The sequence below is a fragment of the Syngnathus leptorhynchus genome, chromosome 7 (genome assembly GCF_054491065.1).
Source record: "Syngnathus leptorhynchus isolate UIUO chromosome 7, UIUO_Slep, whole genome shotgun sequence".
Classification (NCBI taxonomy): Eukaryota; Metazoa; Chordata; class Actinopteri; order Syngnathiformes; family Syngnathidae; genus Syngnathus; species Syngnathus leptorhynchus.
In genome coordinates, this window is record NC_141201.1 from 4,908,463 (window position 1) to 4,932,081 (window position 23,619).

At 44.1% G+C, this 23,619-nt stretch overlaps 5 protein-coding genes across 8 annotated transcripts in view; 3 read left to right on the plus strand and 2 right to left on the minus strand.

Annotated features, from left to right (window-relative positions):
- rsrc1 (arginine/serine-rich coiled-coil 1) overlaps positions 1-347 on the plus strand; it is a 68,924-nt gene extending 68,577 nt beyond the window's left edge. For both annotated transcript variants that reach the window (XM_085916780.1, XM_085916779.1), the window contains exon 10: positions 100-347. In XM_085916780.1, coding sequence (XP_085772906.1) covers positions 100-192 — 93 coding nt within the window. In that variant the 3' untranslated portion in view covers positions 193-347. The remainder of the gene's footprint in view (positions 1-99) is intronic.
- Positions 348-644: 297 nt separating this feature from the next.
- mlf1 (myeloid leukemia factor 1) lies at positions 645-5,357 on the plus strand. 3 transcript variants are annotated; one of them, XM_085916782.1, is made up of 9 exons: positions 645-812; positions 967-1,033; positions 1,657-1,807; positions 2,611-2,697; positions 3,437-3,520; positions 3,590-3,718; positions 3,790-3,949; positions 4,025-4,163; positions 4,550-5,357. In XM_085916782.1, exons 2-9 carry the CDS (start codon positions 987-989, stop codon positions 4,608-4,610), a joined length of 858 nt encoding a protein of 285 aa, XP_085772908.1. In that variant the 5' UTR covers positions 645-812; positions 967-986; the 3' UTR covers positions 4,611-5,357. The 3 variants fall into 3 exon arrangements, with proteins under 3 accessions (XP_085772908.1, XP_085772907.1, XP_085772909.1); XM_085916781.1 differs by lacking the exon at positions 645-812 and having other exon boundaries at positions 843-1,033; XM_085916783.1 differs by lacking the exons at positions 645-812; positions 2,611-2,697 and having other exon boundaries at positions 843-1,033.
- A 170-nt stretch (positions 5,358-5,527) lies between these two features.
- Positions 5,528-6,843, minus strand: med29 (mediator complex subunit 29). Its single transcript, XM_085916725.1, has 5 exons — positions 6,805-6,843; positions 6,539-6,689; positions 6,394-6,452; positions 6,194-6,278; positions 5,528-6,124 (listed from the first exon to the last, which is right to left on the minus strand). Exons 2-5 carry the CDS (start codon positions 6,668-6,670, stop codon positions 5,897-5,899), a joined length of 504 nt encoding a protein of 167 aa, XP_085772851.1. The 5' UTR covers positions 6,671-6,689; positions 6,805-6,843; the 3' UTR covers positions 5,528-5,896.
- A 172-nt stretch (positions 6,844-7,015) lies between these two features.
- Positions 7,016-13,469, plus strand: ppp2r1bb (protein phosphatase 2, regulatory subunit A, beta b). The gene is made up of 15 exons (XM_085916723.1): positions 7,016-7,185; positions 8,019-8,109; positions 8,247-8,347; positions 8,428-8,660; positions 8,734-8,881; positions 9,031-9,186; positions 9,652-9,766; positions 9,851-9,921; positions 10,251-10,385; positions 10,908-11,081; positions 11,151-11,211; positions 12,065-12,219; positions 12,282-12,424; positions 12,493-12,584; positions 12,678-13,469. Exons 1-15 carry the CDS (start codon positions 7,108-7,110, stop codon positions 12,695-12,697), a joined length of 1,773 nt encoding a protein of 590 aa, XP_085772849.1. The 5' UTR covers positions 7,016-7,107; the 3' UTR covers positions 12,698-13,469.
- A 6,348-nt stretch (positions 13,470-19,817) lies between these two features.
- The window catches only part of sik2b (salt-inducible kinase 2b), a 29,352-nt gene continuing 25,550 nt past the window's right edge, over positions 19,818-23,619 (minus strand). The window contains exon 15 of the mRNA XM_085915684.1: positions 19,818-23,587. Coding sequence (XP_085771810.1) covers positions 22,927-23,587 — 661 coding nt within the window. The 3' untranslated portion in view covers positions 19,818-22,926. The remainder of the gene's footprint in view (positions 23,588-23,619) is intronic.

Below are 23,619 nucleotides of genomic sequence, written 5' to 3' on the forward strand. Positions count from 1 at the left end.
TCCTGAAATAAGAATTGAAAAAACAGAAAATGAATCACATTGTCACAGTGCTTGAGGAAAAATTAAAAATGTACTCTTTGTGAATTCTTTCTCACACAGTTGTTCATGGACAAGGAGAAGGCTGAGGAGTTGTGGCTCAACAGGCTTATTTCACTTCGCCAGGAGAGGCTCATGGGAAGTCCCGTATCCTAACCGGAGAACGCCAGGAGAGACGTTCAAAAATTGACATTGTTGTGGCAAAGTTGTACAGTTTGTAGGTCACATTTAATGGTAGCAAAACAATTTGATCTTCTTGGTTTTCATTGTAGAATATGCTGCCGTGTATTCTCCTTTGTAAACAACTTCAATTAAAAGTACTGATTGAAAACTTTTCTTATTCAATGTGTGACCTTGTTGACTAACTTTTACGGCTGAATTTTAATTATGAGTAACAATTTAAGACTGTGTAGAGAATAAGAGCCAGGCCTATTTATGGAGCGCTCCAGATGGTAAGTCTATACCCAGCGTGGGACACTGTCACACCGCCATCATCTCCAAATAGCCAGTGTGGTAATGAAGTCCTAAATACAAGCAATGTTCGAAAGTAAGTCAGAGCAATCTTAAGCCATTGCTGTGAATGGTCAATGTCATTTTGTAAGAAAGTTACTGTGTCATAATTACTCAACGTTGACGTGTTTGAAAGAGAGTGAGTTTTAGGACTTTTAATCAGAAGCTTTGAGAGCGCCATCGTCATGGCAACCCTCAAAGACAACAAACCTCGTGGAGCGAAGTCGCGTTGATCAGCCAATGGGAGGACGGGAACGTGTCACGTGGTAAGATGCCCTCGATCCTAAATCACCTGACTCCTCCCCCCGTGGGGGACATTACTATACTTATTGTCGATCACCACTCTCCACCTGAGAGACGGAGAAAGACTGTTATGTTTATTTAAGCATTTTATTGTATTATTTCTCAATTTTACTTTAGTTGACGGATTTTTCATCGAGATGTTCAGAAGCAAGTTCGGGGACTTTAACGAGGACCCCTTTTTCTCGTAAGTATTTGGCCTCAAATTTGAGGAAGCTTTTTTCTTTCATGGTGTCAAAAGGGGATAAAGAATGGCTTTCATTTATTTGTTAATATAATCAATAACAAATTGCATTTCTTTTTTAAATGTAAAAATGGTGGATTACAAAGCACGGAAAAGTTCCTACAACGAATTTGTGCGTTTGTGTGACGCCCAGAAGTTAAGAGCTTTCAGTTTGGGGTGTTGGTGGGGGCACCCTCTTCTTCAAGGTCCATTTTATCACGTTATTTATTCTCCAATACTGCTTTGAAGATTGCCAGCCTAAAACAAATTTCTTTATTTCTCCTGAATGAGGATATGTGCTGCTTCTCCTTGCAAGGCGTAGCTATCTCGTGAATGATAGGGCAAAAGCCACCCCAAAATCTTATCATTTGCCCACCCCAAAATCTTAGAAACACCTAGAATGACGATTCTAGTGTAATATGAGTAGATGAAGTATTACACTATCACAGTTTAGACGTTGGAAATTGCAATCTCCAAGCTTCCACGGGACCTAATGGAAATAGAATCGAAGACTCCAGAATCAACACTTTTATCAACTGTATTGGAAATGTTTTAAGCGACATTCTTAATCGACATCTCCTTTGCAGAGATCCATTCCGAGCACACCAGGAAAATGCACGCCAGATAATGCGAAGTTTCTCCGAGCCGTTTGGCGGACACTACATGCACAGCATCATGGATGGTAGAATCGGCAGCCATGAAGCGGAGGAGACCCCGGCACTAAGGGGTGAACATCGGGTGAGAACATGATCGGGACATATACCAAAAGTTCAATCAACTAATCCACGTCTGCGTGCCTCATTAAGTTGAGTTTGTTGAGCAAGCAAACTATAGAGGATTAAGTGGAGCAAAACTTGCACACGGCGGGCATGAGGCCATGTTAGTGTCTGGTTTCAAAGAAGGTCAACACCCTTGACCTCGCCAACCGTTATATCTGTCACCCATAGCGGCACTATTAATAGGCCATTGTTTTACTGGCAAGTACAGTGGGACCTCTCAAAAGTGTCCGGCCAATGAAGACCAACCACCTTTACTTTTTCAAGTGGCGATTATTTAGCAATTAACTGATTGCCATCTTGTAGCATCATTTAATTTCTAAATCGCTGTACTGTGACAAACTAAATTGAACAACGCCGCTCAGTAAAAAAACGGAGTTTCATATCCGTTAACCTTCCCTCGAATCAGGCCGAGCATGCGAAACCAGTTTAATCCTTCCATGTCATTGAGGTCTGTATATTTATCCTTGATAATGACTTTCATCACAAGCTTGGCCTCAATAAGGCAGCAACTTGATGCCTCTCAATTCCTGCAGCTTGCTGCTATTAACTCGAGCTAGCGTCCTGCGCTAATGACCTCCGTGACTAAATAGCAGTTAACCAAACACTTGATTTGATCCTTTTTGGGGGGTGCTTGTGTGGCAACTTGGCAAGACTGTTTGAAAAAATGTGTTAAATGTCAGTCATGATAGGTTACTGACATCTGTTTATACCTAAGAGCCATATAAAGTCTTCAATAACATGCATGTTTTGAAATATTGCCAGAGTACCCGGAGAAAAGCCAGAGGAGAACATTCAAACTCCCCACAGGAAGGAGGAAGCCAATTGATTCGAACTCCCAACTTCAGAAATGTAAGGCAGACCAAGTGCCGCCTCAATACAACGTCAAAATTTAAATATACATATTGGCGATTCAGTTAGAGGAAATTAGGAGGAGAGTCACGTCAAAATATCAAATTGTGCTGGTTTGACAACCTTTTTTTTTTTAATCACGATTGCAACACATTAGCTTCCCAGCGGGAATATGAGTTCTGTCCGTTTACCTTCCACGGAGCTAATAGCATTGGCCCTCTTAACAACAGGTTCCTTATCTAGCTTCTGCTCAAAGACAAGTCAGATCTAAATATAATCAGGTCCCAAATGGAAGTGGCATTTATTTGTCCATAGAGGCCAACGTCGAATCAAATTGGCCAGCCCGACAGTGACCAGGAGTGTTTTATTTACATCAGCTTGACCTTTTGGGAAAGAGCTGAGCGAGCGGAGCAGCCTTGGACTCTGCCACCCCTGCGTAGCTTTCCCAGAATGAATCTCAGTTTCAGTGTCAAAGCCCGCGCTAATCTCTGTCAATGCGACCCAATTACACATGGAACACAAGTCATTCAACACCCCCCTGATGCCGATTGTAGCCCCTCCGCGCATAGCGATAGATGCCGAGACGCTAACACGGGCAGTTTTTGTTCTTGAGAAAGATATCCTCGCCACCCAAGGCTTCCATAATTTGATATATTTATACGTATAGCTCACCGAGAGCAGGTGGCGTCCGAGCATCCAGCCTGTGTGACTATTCTTTCTATCTTGTGTGTTGGCGCAGGACACGGCCACAAACCCTTTCAACATGTTCGACAGTATGATGAGCAACATGAGGAGCAGAATGGACGGCATGTTTAGAAACTTTGTGAGTTCAACACCAAGAATTGTATTCTCTTTGCACATTTGCAAGCCAATTTTTTTATTTGCATGTCAGGAGAACATGTCCACAGACCCCAACGCTCACACGTTCAGCTCCTCGTCAGTCATGACCTATTCCAAGGTTGGAAACGAACCCCCGAAGGTCTTTCAGGCTTCGTCGTCCACACGCCAGGCCCCGGGAGGTGTAAGTGGAGCTACTGAGGGATCTCATGGAGGATGGGAGAACAATTTCTTATTATAAATATGCTTGTGCAGGTGAAGGAGACTGTGAAATCCCTGAGAGACTCTGAAAGCGGCCTGGAGAAGATGGCCATCGGCCACCATATCAAAGACAGAGGGCACGTCGTTGAGAAGAAAAGGAACAAGAAAACAGGAGATAAGGAGTTCCTACAGGATTTCCAGAATTTAGATGAATGTGGGTCGATGACTTGTATCACATTCCATTCATTTGCATTGTTCTGACCTTCTTGTCCTGACTCTTCTCTCTTAGCTGAAGCGCAGTCCTTTGACGAGGAGTGGCAGAAGGAGTTTTCCAACTTCAGGCCGTCTGGCTCCATGGCTCAGCTGGAGCCGTCCCGACGTCGCAGAGGTCAGCAGGCAAGTCTAGCTGGTCCGGAGCCAAGCCGCAGGTTAGTAATGACTAGCACACGTTAGCCGTAATGCGATGATTCCTCCATTTGTAAAACCAAACAAAAAATTTTTGTAGTCAGTGCTAAATCGTTGCAATACTTAAAACATTTAAAAGTATTCATAAAACAGTACTTAAAAAGTAAAAGTATTTTTTTTTTTTTTTTTTTTTAAAGAAAGAAAATTACACAACCAAACACCATTTTGTTCTCTTTTCTGGAAGTCTTCTAGCTTAATGTGCAAAACTCTATCGACAGGCATCCAAAACTAGCATTAATGTAATTTAAACCTTCAAACTACTTACTCACTCACAGCCATCTATTAAATTTCCTTGGCAAGAAATATCTATTATTATTGCAACAGCTCTATGCTTTGTTGTCTTCCCCAGTGAACAACCCAAGTCCAAAAGTAAAAGCATCCTGAAAGCTTCCAACTCGGCAAAGCAGTAAAATCATCAACATCTCCGCAAATGCTCTCACGATACACTCACACATCCCACACATACACAAACGATGGCCTTATCCCCATGACTTCATTGGATAGAGCCGACCCATGAATTGAAACATTTTGATCTGCTTGGCAACGTGACTGTTAAGCTGCTGCTTCTGCTCTCATCTCCTTATTTTCAATTGTCACATTTCCAACTTTGGTCGCAGTGGCACAAAGGTTGAGGAAGTCAGGAAATGACGCGTTGCCCATGACTGAATAACGGTGAATTTAGTGAGCTGGATTCTGAACGAGTGGACCAATCGGTGGTCTCCAAAGCGATAGGTGAGAGATGTACAGTAAGTGGCAGCTCTGCGACGCCTGAACTTGTAACAGCGGCAGTTTTATCAGACAAGACAGTGTTTTTGTTTTTAAGAAGAGCAAAGAATAGTTTGTGTTTTTTTTAGCAAATGTTTTTCCACTCTTAGCTCACGAGACATGAGCTGTTGACTGATTAGTTGATGGGATGAATGCGAAGGGCCGTAAAAACTTGAGTTGACTGACTTAGGAGCCACAAATGCACTTAAAATAGGTTGAACGTATCTTGTCGAGGAGCTGAAATGTTTTGTGTCTGCTTTGTACAAAGAGTCTTTTCTTTCCCTTTTTTGTACGGTTTCATTTTTCATCCAAGCTCTGTAACGCCATTTGCAACTCTTGTATATTTTAAATATACAATTAGTGTCAAAAAAATAAAAATGTCTGTATCAAAATGTGTCTACATCTATTTTGGATTTGATTTGAAACATTACAATGTTTATTGAAGCCCGACAAGCAAAACAACTACAATTTAGATGCCAAGTCCACACACACACCTGTTGAAATGCAGGCTTATATTTAAAATGACACCAGGTATTTGTCAAAATCATAAAAAAGACAATAATTTTATCAGACTGCACTGATCCCAAATAGGGAAAAATCTTATAAATGTGTAGGTTTATTGATCACTGCAGATTTACATCATGATTTCAACACAAATGTTTTAGTAGTCAAATACTGTACAACGGTAGATAAGTGCACATCTGGCACCCCCTGCTGGCCATAATGGAACACAACGTAAGAATACTTGTTTGATAAAGTGTAATTGCCATCAGCATCAATTTAAATTTCAGGACGTGAGGTTTTGTTTACAATCTTGTAGGACCACGTTCCCCCCCCCAAAAAAATGACCCAAAGCATTACTCCTCTGTTGGAGGTGGTACAAAAAACAGCAAGAAATCAAAAAATAAGAGAAAAGGAGTCCAAGCGAGATCTACATAATTCCTGGAGGCTGACCCATTCCTGCGATCTTTTTGGAACACTCCAGCAGAGCATTGTGGATGTCCTTGGCACACGAGATCTGGGACTTGATCATGCCAAGGTACTGGGCGTAGGACATGGACTCAGTCTGCACCGTGTCAGGTTTGGTGGCGGTGGGGACCAAGTTGGGCGAATGTTTGGCGCTGTCGATGCTCTGCGAGAGGCATTCGTACGCCAGCCTCTGTGTATAGAGCAAGATACAGCTTAGAAGACGGTAAGCACATCTTATGTGAAAGTCTTGAAGTCTCACCAAACACAGCTCCAGCTGATCACAAAGCGCGTAGAACTCCTCCAAGCTTTTGTCAAAGCGCTGAACAGCAGTGTCGTTGCTTGTACTAAAGCACAAGCGGGAAGATTTTAATAAACTATTATGCCATCATCCTAAATGTACTTTATCGTTGTATAGTATAGTTTTATGAATTAAAAAAAGTGGTGGGCGAGGGTTCGTACACTCCGTTATCGATGATTGTGTTGTGGGTCAAGTTGAGCGACGCGATCTTCATTAGGTTCTGTGAGATGAACACAAAGCATCACTCAACTTTATGCCGCGCCGCATGTGGGGGGCATCCTACAATGGGCTTTTCGGTTTTATTACCTGAAGACTTTCTTTCAACTGCGGGATGAGCATTTTAAATCTATGCACCGGGTCGAAGTCTTGCTGTTGATTCAACTGCTGCTGCTGCTGTTGTTGCTGCTGGAGAGAAGCGGCTTGTTGTTGAGACGCCATCTTGGCAAGGCTCGCCACACTGACACCGGAAACACAATAAACATTTCCGGTTGACCCAGATATATATTGTTTATATTTATAATTGTAACGTTTTTAATGAGAGCAGCCAAAACAAAATAGATTTATAAACATACATGAATAAATCCAGACCAGTTAAAAATAACCTGGGGTATGGATCCCCTCTTTTATATAATTATCTAGTTTGACACAGTTTGAATTTTTTTTAATGACGTGATTGTATTTACACAGAGACTGCTTTATTTGCATTCTAAACACAGTGTTGCTTATTCGTCAACGTGCTTTTTAATACGTCATCGGTTTGAATTGATAACAAAACAAACGTCTGTGGAGGCGAATTGGCTCCCTTTTATAACTGGGCCGGAAACCCCGTAGTCGGCCACAGTAGCGCCATTCGTTTCGTCGCCGTACAATCCAAAATGGCAGGAGCCGATGGAGACGATTCTCTCTACCCTATCGCCGTTCTTATTGACGAACTGCGGAATGAAGATGTTCAGGTGGGTGACGAAAGCTTCTTTTTACCTCGAAGTTAATAATCCGCTGGAACCTTGAGTCGGCCCCTGTGACATTTTCATCGCCGGTTGCTATCTGGCTAGCATTGCTAACTAGCGAAGATGGTTAGCGGGGCCTATCTAGCATTGTCAACCGGGGCGCACCCTTGACTCGTTCAGCGCTCGTTTGTCATAGCAAGTGTGCTTAATGCTGACAGTATTCACCAATAGTATGTGTACTATTCACTACTAGTTGATCTTCGGCTGTTACTTGAAGGAATCAGAGGCATTAGTCTCTAGTCATCGGGCTAGTCGCTGACGTCTTGCCGTATCGATGGTTTTGACAGGAGCCTTTGGTTTTCAGCGCGATTCTTTGGTTTTTCTATCATGTTCTAAACTCATACACAATAAGTTGTAATGTTTTGATTTTCGTCTCTGCTGGTGTTAGTCAGCGCCAGCTGGTTAATAAAACGATAGCAACAGCACTGATCATTTTTTTTAAATCCAGTCAGTCAACCCTCGATATGCGCGGAATTTTTTCGATCAGACCTGCCGCAAACCATAGACACCCCCTCTAAAATGTCCTTTACTGTTTTTACCAAACGTTATACACAATATTGTCTTTGGTGTGTGTGTGTGTCTTTTTAAAATAAAATCACAAACGCCATTTTGAAGCGTTAATGTTCTGAGTTTACAATGATATTGACCCACATTTGGGTCCTGCCCTTTTCAGGTAATAGTTGTCATGAGAAAATTCCCGTTGGTGAGGGCTGACGAACGCGTTGAATCTGGCATCAACATACTTCCCTGTCACTAATTCTCTTTCTATTGCTCAACAGTTGCGACTGAACAGCATCAAGAAGCTGTCCACTATTGCACTGGCTCTCGGTGTGGAGCGGACCCGTACTGAACTGCTTCCTTTCCTCACAGGTAAGCAATTTAACTCACCGGTGCCAATTAAACCACATTATGACTTAGCGGTAATGTTTTAACAATGGTGTCACACGCTGTCAAGAATATTTGTGTATCCTGACTTTGGTTGAACCGCTGACCTCTTCCTGTGGCAGACACCATCTACGATGAAGATGAGGTGCTTTTGGCTCTGGCTGAGCAGCTTGGTAATTTTACCATGTTGGTGGGAGGCCCCGAATACGTCCACTGTCTCCTGGTACGTCTCATGCCTTCTTATAATCTATCAACTTGTCCCAATATGTGGTTTACCACTGCCCTCCTTACCCTGACTGGCAGCCTCCTCTGGAAAGCCTAGCCACAGTGGAGGAGACTGTGGTCCGCGACAAAGCAGTGGAGTCCCTGCGCAAGATCTCCCAGGAGCATTCTCCGGTAGACCTGGAGGTCCATTTTGAGCCCTTGGTCAAACGTCTGTCCTGCGGTGACTGGTTCACCTCTCGTACCTCGGCCTGCGGGCTCTTCAGTGTCTGTTATCCACGCGTCTCCAGCACGGTCAAGGCGGAGATTCGCCAGTAAGTTCTTCCACAAGCTGATATTTATATTCCAAGGTGATGCATAACAAAACTTGTATGCGGTTACTTTTAGGCATTTCCGCACCTTGTGTTCGGACGACACTCCCATGGTCCGTCGCGCCGCTGCTTCAAAATTGGGCGAGTTTGCCCGAGTGTTGGAGTTGGATTATGTTCGAAGCGACATCATCTCCCTCTTCACGGCTCTGGCCTCCGACGAGCAGGTTGGTTCCAAAACAAAAGGGATGAAGAGGAACTACAAACTTCACATTGCTGATGCACCTCCCTCAATGTTTAGTTTTACAAAGTGTTGCCAAAGTAATCACTTGACGCTTGCGGCTGCCAAACTCGTGGCTTCACTTTGCTCCCTCAGGACTCTGTGCGGCTTCTGGCCGTGGAGGCTTGCGTCAGCATTGCCACGTTGCTGCCTCAGGAGGACCTGGAGACCCTGGTGATGCCCACCCTGCGACAGGCCGCCGAGGACAAGTCCTGGAGGGTCCGCTACATGGTTGCCGACAAGTTCTCCGAGGTGAGCTTGACATGGGATTGCACATCAACGGAATCATTATCTGCAAAGCTGCAGAGGAGATGGATGGGCTCCATTGTGGAATTCAGCTGTGCTGTTCAGACAGACTCCTCTTGCTGTGAATTTAAATGAGGCGGACCTTGTTGAATTGCAGAATAAGCCGTTTTTTTTCCTGCTGACATTGATTGCCACTGTGCCTAAGTGCCTGTTATGAGATTACGCTTCGTCCATGCCGTTCTGATAGATGCTGAGCGGGATCTCCAATCGTTGAAGATAAAGTATCGTAATACTTAAATCATAAAAGTAATCGAATTTTATTTATTTTTTTGTCAGAATCGGCATTCGCCCCAAAAAATCCATATTACTTGGGCCTGAGTAGTCAAAAGGTCAATGTGATGTTTGAGATGTATACATCAAGGCTAAACAGTTATTTGGATCATGAAAAAAAAAGTTTATTTTTTTTTTTAGCTTCAAAAGGCAGTGGGTCCCGAAATCACAAAGAATGACCTGGTCCCAGCGTTCCAGAACCTTCTCAAGGACTGCGAAGCTGAGGTCCGTGCCGCGGCTGCTAACAAAGTCAAAGGTCAGTCCATGAATGCGTGCTATGTCTACAATAACAAGGCTTATTTAACGTCAACAATTTACTAAGTGTTCTTCCTCTGCTTAGAATTCTGTGAGAACCTCCCAGAGGACAATCGTGAGCAGATCATCATGACTCACATCCTGCCCTGCGTCAAGGTATATGAATAAAAAAAAAAGTCATTTCCAGGTGAACTTCAGACCCCGTTGATAGTGAGTGCAAAAAGCTCTTTTTACAGCCCACCTCTTCACTTTTTATGAGCACTTGCCGACACTTTGAGAGGGAACAACCAGCTTGGATGGGCCCAGCTTTTTGCACCGCTTTCAAACAGCAGGGGGCACTATTTACCGCATGAAAGTTGTTCCCATTTTGCATCATTAAAATTTAAATACTGATGTGGCTTATATTTTTTGGGGGGCAAGACTCTTGTTCGACTGTGTCACCTACGACCAACTAATGTTGCAACTGTTTTGTGGCGTGTGCCCAGGAGCTGGTTTCAGACACCAACCAACATGTCAAGTCAGCACTGGCCTTGGTCATTATGGGCCTTTCTGCCATCCTGGGCAAGGATAACACCATCGAGCATTTACTGCCTCTCTTCCTGGCTCAGCTCAAGGATGAGGTAAAGGAAATGCACTTTTCTTTCTTTTTCTACTTCTCACGCAGCCTACAGCCACTTTGTGACCATCACATGATTTTTACACGGGTTACTTTGACTTGATGGTTTAAAAAAAAAAAAAAAAAAAAAAGTGGAGTGTATGTAGCACGCTTGTGTAGCTTTGTTCTGATATTTTAAACTGGTTATCCTACAAAATGTTTTTGAAAGATTTGAAATTGTCATCTGTGCCCTCTGCGTTCCTCAGTCCTATTTAAAGTTGGCCCACTTTCTTGTCACTGCTAAAAAAGACCACGACTGTCTAATTAGATTACTGTCCAAACTTCGACAGCTTTGGCATACAGAACTTCAATAATTGAAGGTGATGCAAGGGGGGGGGGGGGCATTCTGATAACGTTGCCTACAAGTTTGTATTGTGTCACAGGAACAGAAGTCATAATTAAAAATAATAAAAAAAAGGCCACTTGGCTCATCAAATTGTATTTTAGCCAAGAAAAATTTTTCATTTTTGCCCTTTTGTGTTCACAGTGCCCCGAGGTGCGTCTGAACATCATCTCCAACCTGGACTGTGTCAACGAGGTGATCGGCATCCGTCAACTGTCCCAGTCGCTCCTGCCGGCCATTGTGGAGCTGGCCGAGGACGCCAAGTGGAGGGTCCGCTTGGCCATCATTGAGTACATGCCCCTGTTGGCCGGTCAGCTGGTGAGTCATCAACTCTCCATAATAATATTCTGCTGTTGACTTTGATTTGAATGGCGTCTGTCTGCTTAGGGTGTGGAGTTCTTTGACGAGAAGCTCAACACACTTTGTATGGCCTGGCTCATTGACCACGGTAAGATGCTTGCTGCCGTTTGTCGTTGCGTGGCTCGTACGTGTTCGCCCACGCCCAAGTCACTCACCGGTGCAGCTCCAGTTTTTTTCAAAGCCTTACCTTCACAATTGCTATATATCGAGAATAGTGAAATATACGTTGTCCATCAGCGCCGTTGCCTTTGCCACTCCAGTGAAGTTGATCTAAACGCGCAGTCACCGGAAAGGCTGTACATGTCCTACACATGAGGACATTGTCTTTTGTGTTGAGGGCTTTCTTTCTCTCCACTTTCCCCCAATTAGAGATGTGTGATTGAGGACAAAGGGCCAGCTCCATTACATCATTGGAATGTCGTGTGTGTGTGTGTGTCTGGGGGGGGGGGGGGGTTAGGGTAAGGGCCAGGCTACCGTTACATAAGAAAGGACGTGCTCTCTCCAGAATGCTTTCCTCACTGACTTCATGTGATCATTTTAGCACCTTTGCCATTTGGGATGCAGATTGGACAACTTTAATACATTGCTTTCAATTTGGGCTCCTCTACTGCAATGCAGTTGGAAGAGTGAATTGGGGGGGGGGGCAATAGCGGGGGGCGGGCAATAGCGCACCCTGGTCTTGACGTTTTGCTTTCTTTTCCTTGACTCGTTTTGTTTTCATTCGCAACAGGCGGCCATTTATAGTGCAAAGCATGCGGTTCGCGAGGTGATCACTTTTGAGCAGCCAGTGTCGCCCGTTCGCTGTGTGAGAATAAAAAGGGCCATTTTGAGTTGGAGCAAAAACGTAGCTCAGATAACCCCGAGATAGACTTCTATGAACATGCGTCACCGCTTATCGATCGAGGTGAGCGTAACATCCGTTTGCTGTCGCCGCCATGCAGTGTACGCCATCCGCGAGGCCGCCACCTGTAACCTGATGAAGCTGGTGGAGAGGTTCGGAGCCGAGTGGGCGCAGAACACCATCGTGCCAAAGGTTCTGGGCATGGCCAACGACCCCAATTACCTCCACAGGATGACCACCCTCTTCTGCATCAACGTGGGTCTCGCGCCGGTACGCCCTCGGCAGTCTCGGAGTTGCGCCTGACATTTTCTCTCTAGGCCTTGTCGGAGGCGTGCGGTCAGGAGATCACCACCAAGCAGATGCTCCCCGTGGTGCTCAAGATGTCCAATGACCAGGTGGCCAACGTGCGCTTCAACGTAGCCAAATCCCTGCAGAAGATCGGACCCATCCTGGACGGCAGGTAAATTGCGCTCGCCGTCCGCTCGTGGGCACCCCCTCCCTTGACCGGCCGCCATTTTGTGTCATCAGCACACTGCGGGATGAAGTCAAGCCGGTGCTGGAGAAGCTGGCCTCTGATACAGACATGGATGTCAAGTACTTTGCCCAGGAGGCCATCAGCGGTGAGCCTATGGAACTTCCGTTGTCGATTTTTATTCCAAATGATGATGATAATCATTCTAATAGTTGTATGGTTATTTCCGCTCTCCCTCCAGTCTTGCCCTGGCATAAGTGAAGCAGCGCATCTCAACGCAACCCTTTTACAAGATATTTATTGATGTTCAAGATCAATGGCTAACTGTATAGACCAATCTGATAATTTTGATTTTCCTCCTTGGGCCCCCACATCGCCTACCCCAACTTCCCTCGCTGTAAACAGATGCTTCACCGTCAAGTGTCAATCAAGTGGTGCATGCTGACAAAGTGTTACTCGCTAGTTAGGCGTCTCGGAGCCCCAGCGACCCCTCTCACATTCCTCCTTTTTACATGTTTTTTTTTTTTTACTTCACATTGTTTTAACATCAAAATGTGACATTCTGGTTCATGTTATTTTAAAACACTAAGTTGCCTCACTCGTTGCTCCCCAAATCCTTGTGCAAGAATGGCAAAAGTTGTCAAAAGACAAAATCTAAAAGTTTTTTGCCGAAAAAGATAGCATGCAATATTTTATCCTAATTGGTGACTTATTGTAAAAGACCCAGAATCCATCTTGACTCCCGAGTTGTCAGTGTTCATTCTACACCCGAAATGGAAACTCACTCCAAGGCTTAATATGCTCATGAAAGGCGTTGGTCTTCAAGGAATATTCTGGACTTAAAATGCCTCTTTAGCGTTTTCAAGTTAGGCTTCAAAAGACTTAGTCGTTTTTGTTTTTTTCTGGGGGGGGGGGGGGTCAGACCTTTTTGTGCACCATTTGATGACCAGTGTGCTTTTATTGTTCTTTTCAGTGCTTCACACACTTGATGCTGTTCTACTGTACCTTCATCTGAATAAAGTAACAAAGAACACTCATGTGTCACACTTCTTTTGACCGACTAACGCAAACTCACGTGTCAAACCTGGCACAAGTCACTCTTCAAAATCAATTTGGCCCTTAAGCCCAAACATTTGCCCACCCCTGCATTACCAGACAGACAATCTCATTTCACATTCTACCCACTCTGACCTCAAGTGTTGAGATGAAAGCTTTGAAACCAAGCAGCCAGTACACCTGCCACCTGCTTTCAGTTTGTTTGGCGTCTTATCTTCACTTCTGTGTCTCAGGTTTGAATGATGCTGACTCCTGCTTGGCTTCTATATGTTGAGTTCCTCTTTACTTCTGCAGCTAGCTTTCTTCCTCCTTTGCTGCTGCATTGTGATGCACTTGTCTGGTGCGCATCAGCATATTCTGCCAGTGTGAGAGCACCTTGGGGAACGGCCCGGAGGCACGAGGATGTACTTCTGAAGACGGGAGGAGGTGTGAATGTGGATGGCACCTCAGAGAATTGATCGTCTTTCCTCTTCGCATGTGAAAGCTTTTTCTGAAATCAGAGCCCTAATGTTCATTAAAAAGGAGATTACGTGGAAAGGAAATGGTGAATCCACTCGAGGCCGCCAGTCCGCTCGCTTTCATTGGGATGCTGTTATTTTCAGCAAGTGAGGCAGCAGACAGCCGTGAGAGGTCCTGACGTCAATAAAGCTGCCTCCCAGGACTGTGACTCTTCTTTCCAGTGGAAGTAGTTGAGCAAAACCCACGCACACACATGTACACACAAGCTAAACATAAAGACAGTTGCTCTCTAGTCTACGGGCAAATAACCAGCATGGGTCAAAAATGATGGCTCACATTTTGCTTTCCGTGACTGGGTTATAAAATAGACTGTATAGTGCTAAGATGATTTGTAACTTAAAACGCCTCTCAAATTACCTTTCTCCAATGGAATAAATGGCAATGTTATTAATCTGTTTCAGCCTTTCAATAAAGGGTGTAATAGTGTCCGAGTGACGTCACAGATGAAACAGCCAATCAGAAAGTGGGGGTGAGGGCGGGTGTGGCACTTTTCACTTTCACTTAAACTTTTTCCCTAATAAAGTGATTAGGTACACCTGTGTCCGTGTGACGTCACAGATCAACCAGCCAATCAGAAAGTGGGGGGTTGTTTGGGTGTGGCACTTTTCACTTTCATTTAAATTTTGACCATGATTTTTCCCTAATGAAGTGGCCTGTGATTAGGTACACCTGAAAATGGCGGTGTACCTAATGGAGTGTCCTTGTGACGTCACAGATCAACCAGCCAATCAGAAAGTGGGGGGTTGTTTGGGTGTGGCACTTTTCACTTTCATTTAAATTTTGACCATGATTTTTCCCTAATGAAGTGGCCTGTGATTAGGTACACCTGAAAATGGCGGTGTACCTAATGGAGTGTCCTTGTGACGTCACAGATCAACCAGCCAATCAGAAAGTGGGGGGTTGTTTGGGTGTGGCACTTTTCACTTTCATTTAAATTTTGACCATGATTTTTCCCTAATGAAGTGGCCTGTGATTAGGTACACCTGAAAATGGCGGTGTACCTAATGGAGTGTCCTTGTGACGTCACAGATCAAACAGCCAATCAGAAAGTGGGGGGTTGTTTGGGTGTGGCACTTTTCACTTTCATTTAAATTTTGACCATGATTTTTCCCTAATGAAGTGGCCTGTGATTAGGTACAGCTAAAAATGGCGGTGTACCTAATGGAGTGTCCTTGTGACGTCACAGATCCAACAGCCAATCAGAAAGTGGGGGGTTGTTTGGGTGTGGCACTTTTCACTTTTATTTAAATTTTGACCATGATTTTTCCCTAATGAAGTGGCCTGTGATTAGGTACACCTGAAAATGGCGGTGTACCTAATGGAGTGTCCTTGTGACGTCACAGATCAAACAGCCAATCAGAAAGTGGGGGGTTGTTTGGGTGTGGCACTTTTCACTTTCATTTAAATTTTGACCATGATTTTTCCCTAATGAAGTGGCCTGTGATTAGGTACACCTAAAAATGGCGGTGTACCTAATGGAGTGTCCTTGTGACGTCACAGATCAACCAGCCAATCAGAAAGTGGGGGGTTGTTTGGGTGTGGCACTTTTCACTTTCATTTAAATTTTGACCATGATTTTTCCCTAATGAAGTGGCCTGTGATTAGGTACACCTGAAAATGGCGGTGTACCTAATGGAGTGTCCTTGTGACGTCACAGATCAACCAGCCAATCAGAAAGTGGGGGGTTGTTTGGGTGTGGCACTTTTCACTTTCATTTAAATTTTGACCATGATTTTTCCCTAATGAAGTGGCCTGTGATTAGGTACACCTGAAAATGGTGGTGTACCTAATGGAGTGTCCTTGTGACGTCACAGATCAACCAGCAAACACCGCCATTTTCAGGTGTACCTAATCACAGGCCACTTTATTAGGGAAAAATCATGGTCAAAATTTAAATGAAAGTGAAAAGTGCCACACCCAAACAACCCCCCACTTTCTGATTGGCTGTTTGATCTGTGACGTCACAAGGACACTCCATTAGGTACACCGCCATTTTCAGGTGTACCTAATCACAGGCCACTTCATTAGGGAAAAATCATGGTCAAATTTTAAATGAAAGTGAAAAGTGCCACACCCAAACAACCCCCCACTTTCTGATTGGCTGGTTGATCTGTGACGTCACAAGGACACTCCATTAGGTACACCGCCATTTTCAGGTGTACCTAATCACAGGCCACTTCATTAGGGAAAAATCATGGTCAAAATTTAAATGAAAGGGAAAAGTGCCACACCCAAACAACCCCCCACTTTCTGATTGGCTGTTTGATCTGTGACGTCACAAGGACACTCCATTAGGTACACCGCCATTTTCAGGTGTACCTAATCACAGGCCACTTCATTAGGGAAAAATCCTGGTCAAAATTTAAATGAAAGTGAAAAGTGCCACACCCAAACAACCCCCCACTTTCTGATTGGCTGGTTGATCTGTGACGTCACAAGGACACTCCATTAGGTACACCGCCATTTTCAGGTGTACCTAATCACAGGCCACTTCATTAGGGAAAAATCATGGTCAAAATTTAAATGAAAGTGAAAAGTGCCACACCCAAACAACCCCCCACTTTCTGATTGGCTGTTTGATCTGTGACGTCACAAGGACACTCCATTAGGTACACCGCCATTTTCAGGTGTACCTAATCACAGGCCACTTCATTAGGGAAAAATCCTGGTCAAAATTTAAATGAAAGTGAAAAGTGCCACACCCAAACAACCCCCCACTTTCTGATTGGCTGGTTGATCTGTGACGTCACAAGGACACTCCATTAGGTACACCGCCATTTTCAGGTGTACCTAATCACAGGCCACTTCATTAGGGAAAAATCATGGTCAAAATTTAAATGAAAGTGAAAAGTGCCACACCCAAACAACCCCCCACTTTCTGATTGGCTGTTTGATCTGTGACGTCACAAGGACACTCCATTAGGTACACCGCCATTTTCAGGTGTACCTAATCACAGGCCACTTCATTAGGGAAAAATCCTGGTCAAAATTTAAATGAAAGTGAAAAGTGCCACACCCAAACAACCCCCCACTTTCTGATTGGCTGGTTGATCTGTGACGTCACAAGGACACTCCATTAGGTACACCGCCATTTTCAGGTGTACCTAATCACAGGCCACTTCATTAGGGAAAAATCATGGTCAAAATTTAAATGAAAGTGAAAAGTGCCACACCCAAACAACCCCCCACTTTCTGATTGGCTGGTTGATCTGTGACGTCACAAGGACACTCCATTAGGTACACCGCCATTTTCAGGTGTACCTAATCACAGGCCACTTCATTAGGGAAAAATCATGGTCAAAATTTAAATGAAAGTGAAAAGTGCCACACCCAAACAACCCCCCACTTTCTGATTGGCTGGTTGATCTGTGACGTCACAAGGACACTCCATTAGGTACACCGCCATTTTTAGGTGTACCTAATCACAGGCCACTTCATTAGGGAAAAATCATGGTCAAAATTTAAATGAAAGTGAAAAGTGCCACACCCAAACAACCCCCCACTTTCTGATTGGCTGTTTGATCTGTGACGTCACAAGGACACTCCATTAGGTACACCGCCATTTTCAGGTGTACCTAATCACAGGCCACTTCATTAGGGAAAAATCATGGTCAAAATTTAAATAAAAGTGAAAAGTGCCACACCCAAACAACCCCCCACTTTCTGATTGGCTGTTGGATCTGTGACGTCACAAGGACACTCCATTAGGTACACCGCCATTTTTAGGTGTACCTAATCACAGGCCACTTCATTAGGGAAAAATCATGGTCAAAATTTAAATGAAAGTGAAAAGTGCCACACCCAAACAACCCCCCACTTTCTGATTGGCTGTTTGATCTGTGACGTCACAAGGACACTCCATTAGGTACACCGCCATTTTCAGGTGTACCTAATCACAGGCCACTTCATTAGGGAAAAATCATGGTCAAAATTTAAATGAAAGTGAAAAGTGCCACACCCAAACAACCCCCCACTTTCTGATTGGCTGGTTGATCTGTGACGTCACAAGGACACTCCATTAGGTACACCGCCATTTTCATCTTCGTGACAAATGTGAGCAAAAGCCAATGTGTGATGACACTGGACAGATAATAGAGCCATTTTATGTTTCCAGGTATTGTGTACTTTTGCTTTTAACTGATGTACAGCACTTTGAGCTACACATTTTGGATGAAAAGTGCTTTATGAAGAAACATTAATTGCTTGATTGATTAATTAAAATTCGTTTTCTTTAACCATTCATTACAAGGTTTTTTTTCCCCCTAATCCTGGCACTGGAATGGTGTCGAGTGACTTGTGACTGCATCCATCTGCTGGTCAGTATGTGTTTGCTTGCGCTTGAGGCGTGCGTGCGCGCGTGTACGCGCATGTTTGTGCGCATTCCTGCATGCAGCGTGTAGGTTTCATGCAAGCTCTCAACAGCGAGGCCTGTCTTTGTTCCATTGATAATCCTCATGATTCATGTCATTTACGTCACATCCAGTCAAAGTATAAAGGGAAAGTGCACTGAGTCATTTCAACATGCATGTTAATCTTGAGAAGGTAGAAGGCTTATTAATGTTTTTTTTAATGAACGGATCAGCTCTAATCCGGATTCCTTTTTTTTTTTCATTCATCTTGCTGGCAAAGACGCAGTTGGATGTTGTCAAGCCCCCTCCCCCGTTGTCGTGGCAACGGATGATGTCATCACACCAAAATTTGACCTGTGTGTGTGCGTTTTTTACTGAGGGGGGAAAAATACACTGTTGTGCCTTTTCTTCTTATCGGCTTTGCACTGCAAGCAAGACTTATGATGGAAATATCCACATAACATTCCAGCCTCGCTATACATTGTCATTTTCCCCCCTAAAAACTGGTCACTTTTTTTTTTTTTAGCAAGTATGGTAGTAATAAGCATCACAAATCCCTACATTATTATTGTTAATAGTGAGCAGGATTTACTGTCATGTCCACTGAGGTCACGAATGTGTCCTTCACATTCGATGTGATCATATTCCCTGGAAAGCCATAACGCCTTGCTTTTCCATGAAGAGGTCAGATCCGTCCCCCATCTCATCTGCGTCTAGTCTCAGGGATTAGGTGTTCTCTACCCCATGAGTTCTCTGCTACATTGTCACCTTCCCTGTGTATTGGGTGGCCAAACACCTATGTTAATAGCATACATTGCTCAAGAAATCCTTTATAACAGAATAAAGTTCAAGTGGATTTGAAAACTAACTTGAGCATTCTTCTAATTACAATAACAGGGTTGCAAAACAATGCTTATATTCCTGCTAGCCGACAGACAGTGTCAGCACAAGATCATGAGATGCCTACGGTAACATCTGAACTTTATTTGAGGTTTATTTTGGGTTTCAATATGATTGGTTAATTCTGGACACAAATTTCATCCTAATTACAAGGGTGTGCACACTTTTGCAACACACTTCCAGATATTTTTTCAATGTCTTAACAGTAACATTGCATGTGGAAAATATTTTTGAAATAATCGATTGAGCATTTGCACAGGGGTGTGTATACTTTTATATCCACAGTACATACCAAAAAAGAAAACCAATAACTGATGAGTAATGGGATTGTGTTGGGTTGAGTTGGTTCACGCAGTCATTGCTGAAAACATTGAACAAATGTGAAAAATCTGTACTGATGGTCAGGTGAGGTCATTTCTGCTGAGTCATGCAGCTCTCCTTTGTTTTGCTTCCTAGAGTTTTTGGAAAAAAAAAGTTGCGTGTATGTTAAGACAGTTTCAGAGCACTATTGTATTCTTTTTGAGTGGAGTTGTAGCCAAAAGAAGACAAGGCGGCACTTAGCTGTTCAATAACCCTTTTTTAATCTCAACAGCAAATTAGCTTATGTGTGGTCGACAACAATGAGGGGAAATATAGAAAAGTCTATTTCACGTTGTTGTGTTCCATTCGCAGGTAGTCGAGTGGGTGGGGGGGGGCGTATGTGTGTGTGAAATAAATGTATTGTATCCAATACTACTCTCCCGATTATTTCAGTCTTCACCCTATACACAAATATATTGCTAGAATACTTTTGACACGTGCGGCCACCGAGCCAACAGTTTTTTTTTGTGTTATTTTTTTAAAAAAGAACATTGTTTAAAGTCACAAAGATGGCGGCTCATACTGGCAAAACCTTTGCGGGACTTTGGTTTTTGTACCTCTGTAAAAATGGGTTTGTACTCATTTGAGTGGGGGGGAGGGGGGATGACAAATAACAAAAGCTAATCATGAATAAATCATCGATAAATTGAAATGTGGAAAGTAAAAGGCACACAGAATACAAACACTACCAGCTCGCTGTATTTAACGCTAATTTGTACACTTTTTCAGACAAATATGAGTTGATGTCCTACAGCGGTAGTAATACATTTCTGTCCAGTAAACCTGAGCTACCTGAAAATATGGATACAATATTTGAGTTCTTTGCACACCTTTTTCTGTCACTTATGGCTGCAATGCATCGTGGGTCTATTATTATTGCTGCCGTTACTAATTTTTACTGTCACGATGGCGACGTGAGGTGACAAAATGGGACTGACTGTAAATCGATATAAACTCACAATTCATGAAACGTGAAAAGAAAAGATATACAGGGCCTATTTGCTGTAAGTACCAATGAATATTAGGGCCAATCTAAAAATGTAATTTCAAAACAATAACATCGAAATCGGAGGGAAAAGTCACTGCAATGAAGTTACAATTCATTGAGTGAATATCAAATTGTAATCCGGCAAGGGAAAAAAGTCGGAATGTGACGACATTAGTTCAATTGGTAATGCTTGAATGAAAAAAATGTAACATTCTAACAGTAGTCATTATTTTCAGAGGAAAAAAGTCCTCGTTTAACGAGAATAGTTGTAATAAGATGAAGTTGTGACCTTTAGAAGCGAATGTTTAAATTGTAATCTTACGAGGACAATCATTTTGAGAGAATGTGACCAAGTTGAAACTGTAACAAAATTGTAGCATGACAATTGTCGTCATTTCATCAGATAGTCATCAATGTTGTAATTCCAATTGGTGCATGTGCAAATTGTAACATTACAAGAAACGTGGCAATTTTCACAGAAAATGTCATTTGGTGAGAGAAGTTTTCATAAGATCACTTGACTTGTGTATTCAAATTTATTTTTTGTTTTTACTTTTTAGCTTGGCTCCAATAGTCCTTGGTGAATAAGTGATGTCTATTGCTATTGATAAGTACGTGAAAGGTCTGAATGGTGGATTTGACCTCCAAGTCTGCCATTGTTGCTACGGTCGGTGTACTTTATCAGACACCTCACTTCGCCAAAGAATTAATTTTCAATTTGATTTGACCACACATACACACACTCACACAAAATGTCACTTGTCGGAAAGATACTTCAACTGTATTCATCACAGTCTGAGTGCTGCTAAAACTAAAGAATAAAATAATGCAAAAAAAAAAAAAGTCTCTCGTCTCGACGCCATTTTTGCCGTTCGCCCCAAAAGTGGTCACGTGTGGCGTCATCCATTACATTCGTTCACGAAAAAGCTCGTCCTTTTCAGTCACGTGACATTCTCGCCGACTTGTGCAAAACAAAACAAAACAAAAAAACACTCCTGCTGATGTCAACAGTTCCGCGTGACGAATCAGATCAGGGTGAGCCGCGCAGCTTAGGCGCATGATCACCATCGAAGATTAATATTGCTTCAGTATTGCCACAAAAAGGTAGAATAATAAATTGTTGTCACCAAACATTCAACTACGGGAGCCCTCGTTTACCACCAGCCACAAATCAAGCGCTCCTCAGGATAGAAGGTGGAGAAGCCTTTCAGTAGTGTTAGTTCAGTAGTTGTCAAAAAAAAACAAAAAAAAACTGGAGAGTGAGGAAATGTGTTGTTGTGTTGTGTAGTCATCCACTTGGTGAGTGCTCCTGTCAAAATACTGCGTGCCTCTATTGTTAGTGTTGCGAGTGGTCAATACGGAGCCCGCCCACCCGCTACGGTCCAACCCACCAGAGTGCAAAGTGACACCTGAATTTGTGCTTTGTGATAAACGAGGGCCGTTGTCTCTTCTCTCCGCTAAAACGACGACTTGCGATTGTTGTCAAGGTGTCTTATTTTAGCAGAAAAACAACGCTGCCTATGGCGAGCCTTTTGAGCACTTCCTGCAAGCCCAGTTTAAGGTCCAAGTGCTCGTTTGTACGCTCTTTGTTTTCACTCGTCGGCTTGACTCGTTTATTTATCCAACTAGTGATGACTCTACAGCACTGCAAATAAATTCTCTAGCAGCTTTATGGCGAGTGCTCAAATTTCAACTTCTAACCGCACCCTCTCCAAAATATCAGGACAATTTTAAATGGTGCAAACTTGCATGTTTTCAACAATTATCTTCAAACGTGGTGTACACTGAACTCACATTACCGGTTCTTTATCTCCAGAATAATGCTCACGCAGCTTGAAAATTGCCATACCGGTAAGGACAATGAGCATCGAAGCACATGGACCTTAAGCTAGATGTCAAAGAAGTGCTCAAACAACCTGCGGTCCTGGCAGCCATTTTGTGCTTTTGCTTGCCACCCAGTCCAAAAAGCGCTCACTTCCCAAGCCATTTCCGTGTGAAACGCTGCACATGATGGTCGTCGTCTCACGAGGGCTGCCGCTGGAGCAGCCTCGCCACGGCGACGTGACATCCACACGAGTTCCCGCCGCACTGTCTCGCTCGACAGGTGGGGAGGAGGAGGAGGGAAAGGAGGTCAGCTAAGGGAGGGATTTTGGTACGAAAGGTTCTCCGAGGTTCATCCCAAGTAAGAAATTCAGTTTTTGTTGGTTGTACGAAAATCTGCGCTTTCCCCGCTGCTACGCCCGTGTCTCCAAATCTCTCTGCCCTTCGGGATCTCTGTGCTTAATACTGCTTCAAACCGGCCCCTTGCACCAGAGTCTTCAATTGACTAGCACAAAGCCGTGCTGGGAGTCCACCGTCTCCATCATTTCACTGTCCAGGAGCGGGCTCTGCAGCTCGGGCAGGACCAGACCCTCGCGCTGGCGCGGGTCACATGAGGCCTCCGCCCCGGGCCTCTCCGCCTCTCCTATGATGGGAGGGGGGAGCAGCCCTAGGTCTAGCGGGAACTCATACTGGCCTGGGGGCAGGGCTTCGGCCGAGGGGCAGCAGGCCTGCTGCTCTACAGGGTAGCAGAAACCGAGGCTGCTGGCTGAGGTTTCATGAGGCGATTGGTGGTGGTGGTGGGGGAAGTGCTGATGGTGGAGAGGTTGCAAGGGGTGGTGTTGAAGGTGAGGGACAGGGAGCATGTGCTGGGCGTAGTGGTGGTGGCTCATGTAGGGGTCATAAAGAGGGCCTTCCCCCGGTTCCAGAAGGGGGCTCAGGCTGTGGGGGTGGCTGTAAGGCGGCGAGGCTTGCGGCTGCGATTGAGGCTGGGGGCCGCCGGCCGACATCGGGGAGACCTGTGGGGAGTTCTGGGAGGCTGTCGGGTCCAGAGGTGCACCGGCCGCTGGATAGGAGCCTTCGGCAATCTGCATCTGATTGAAGTAGACGGGCAGGCCTATACCCTGCGACTGCTGAAGGTACATCCGCTTCTGGTTCAGTCTGTTAGGACGACACGGCCGAATTAGACGTAC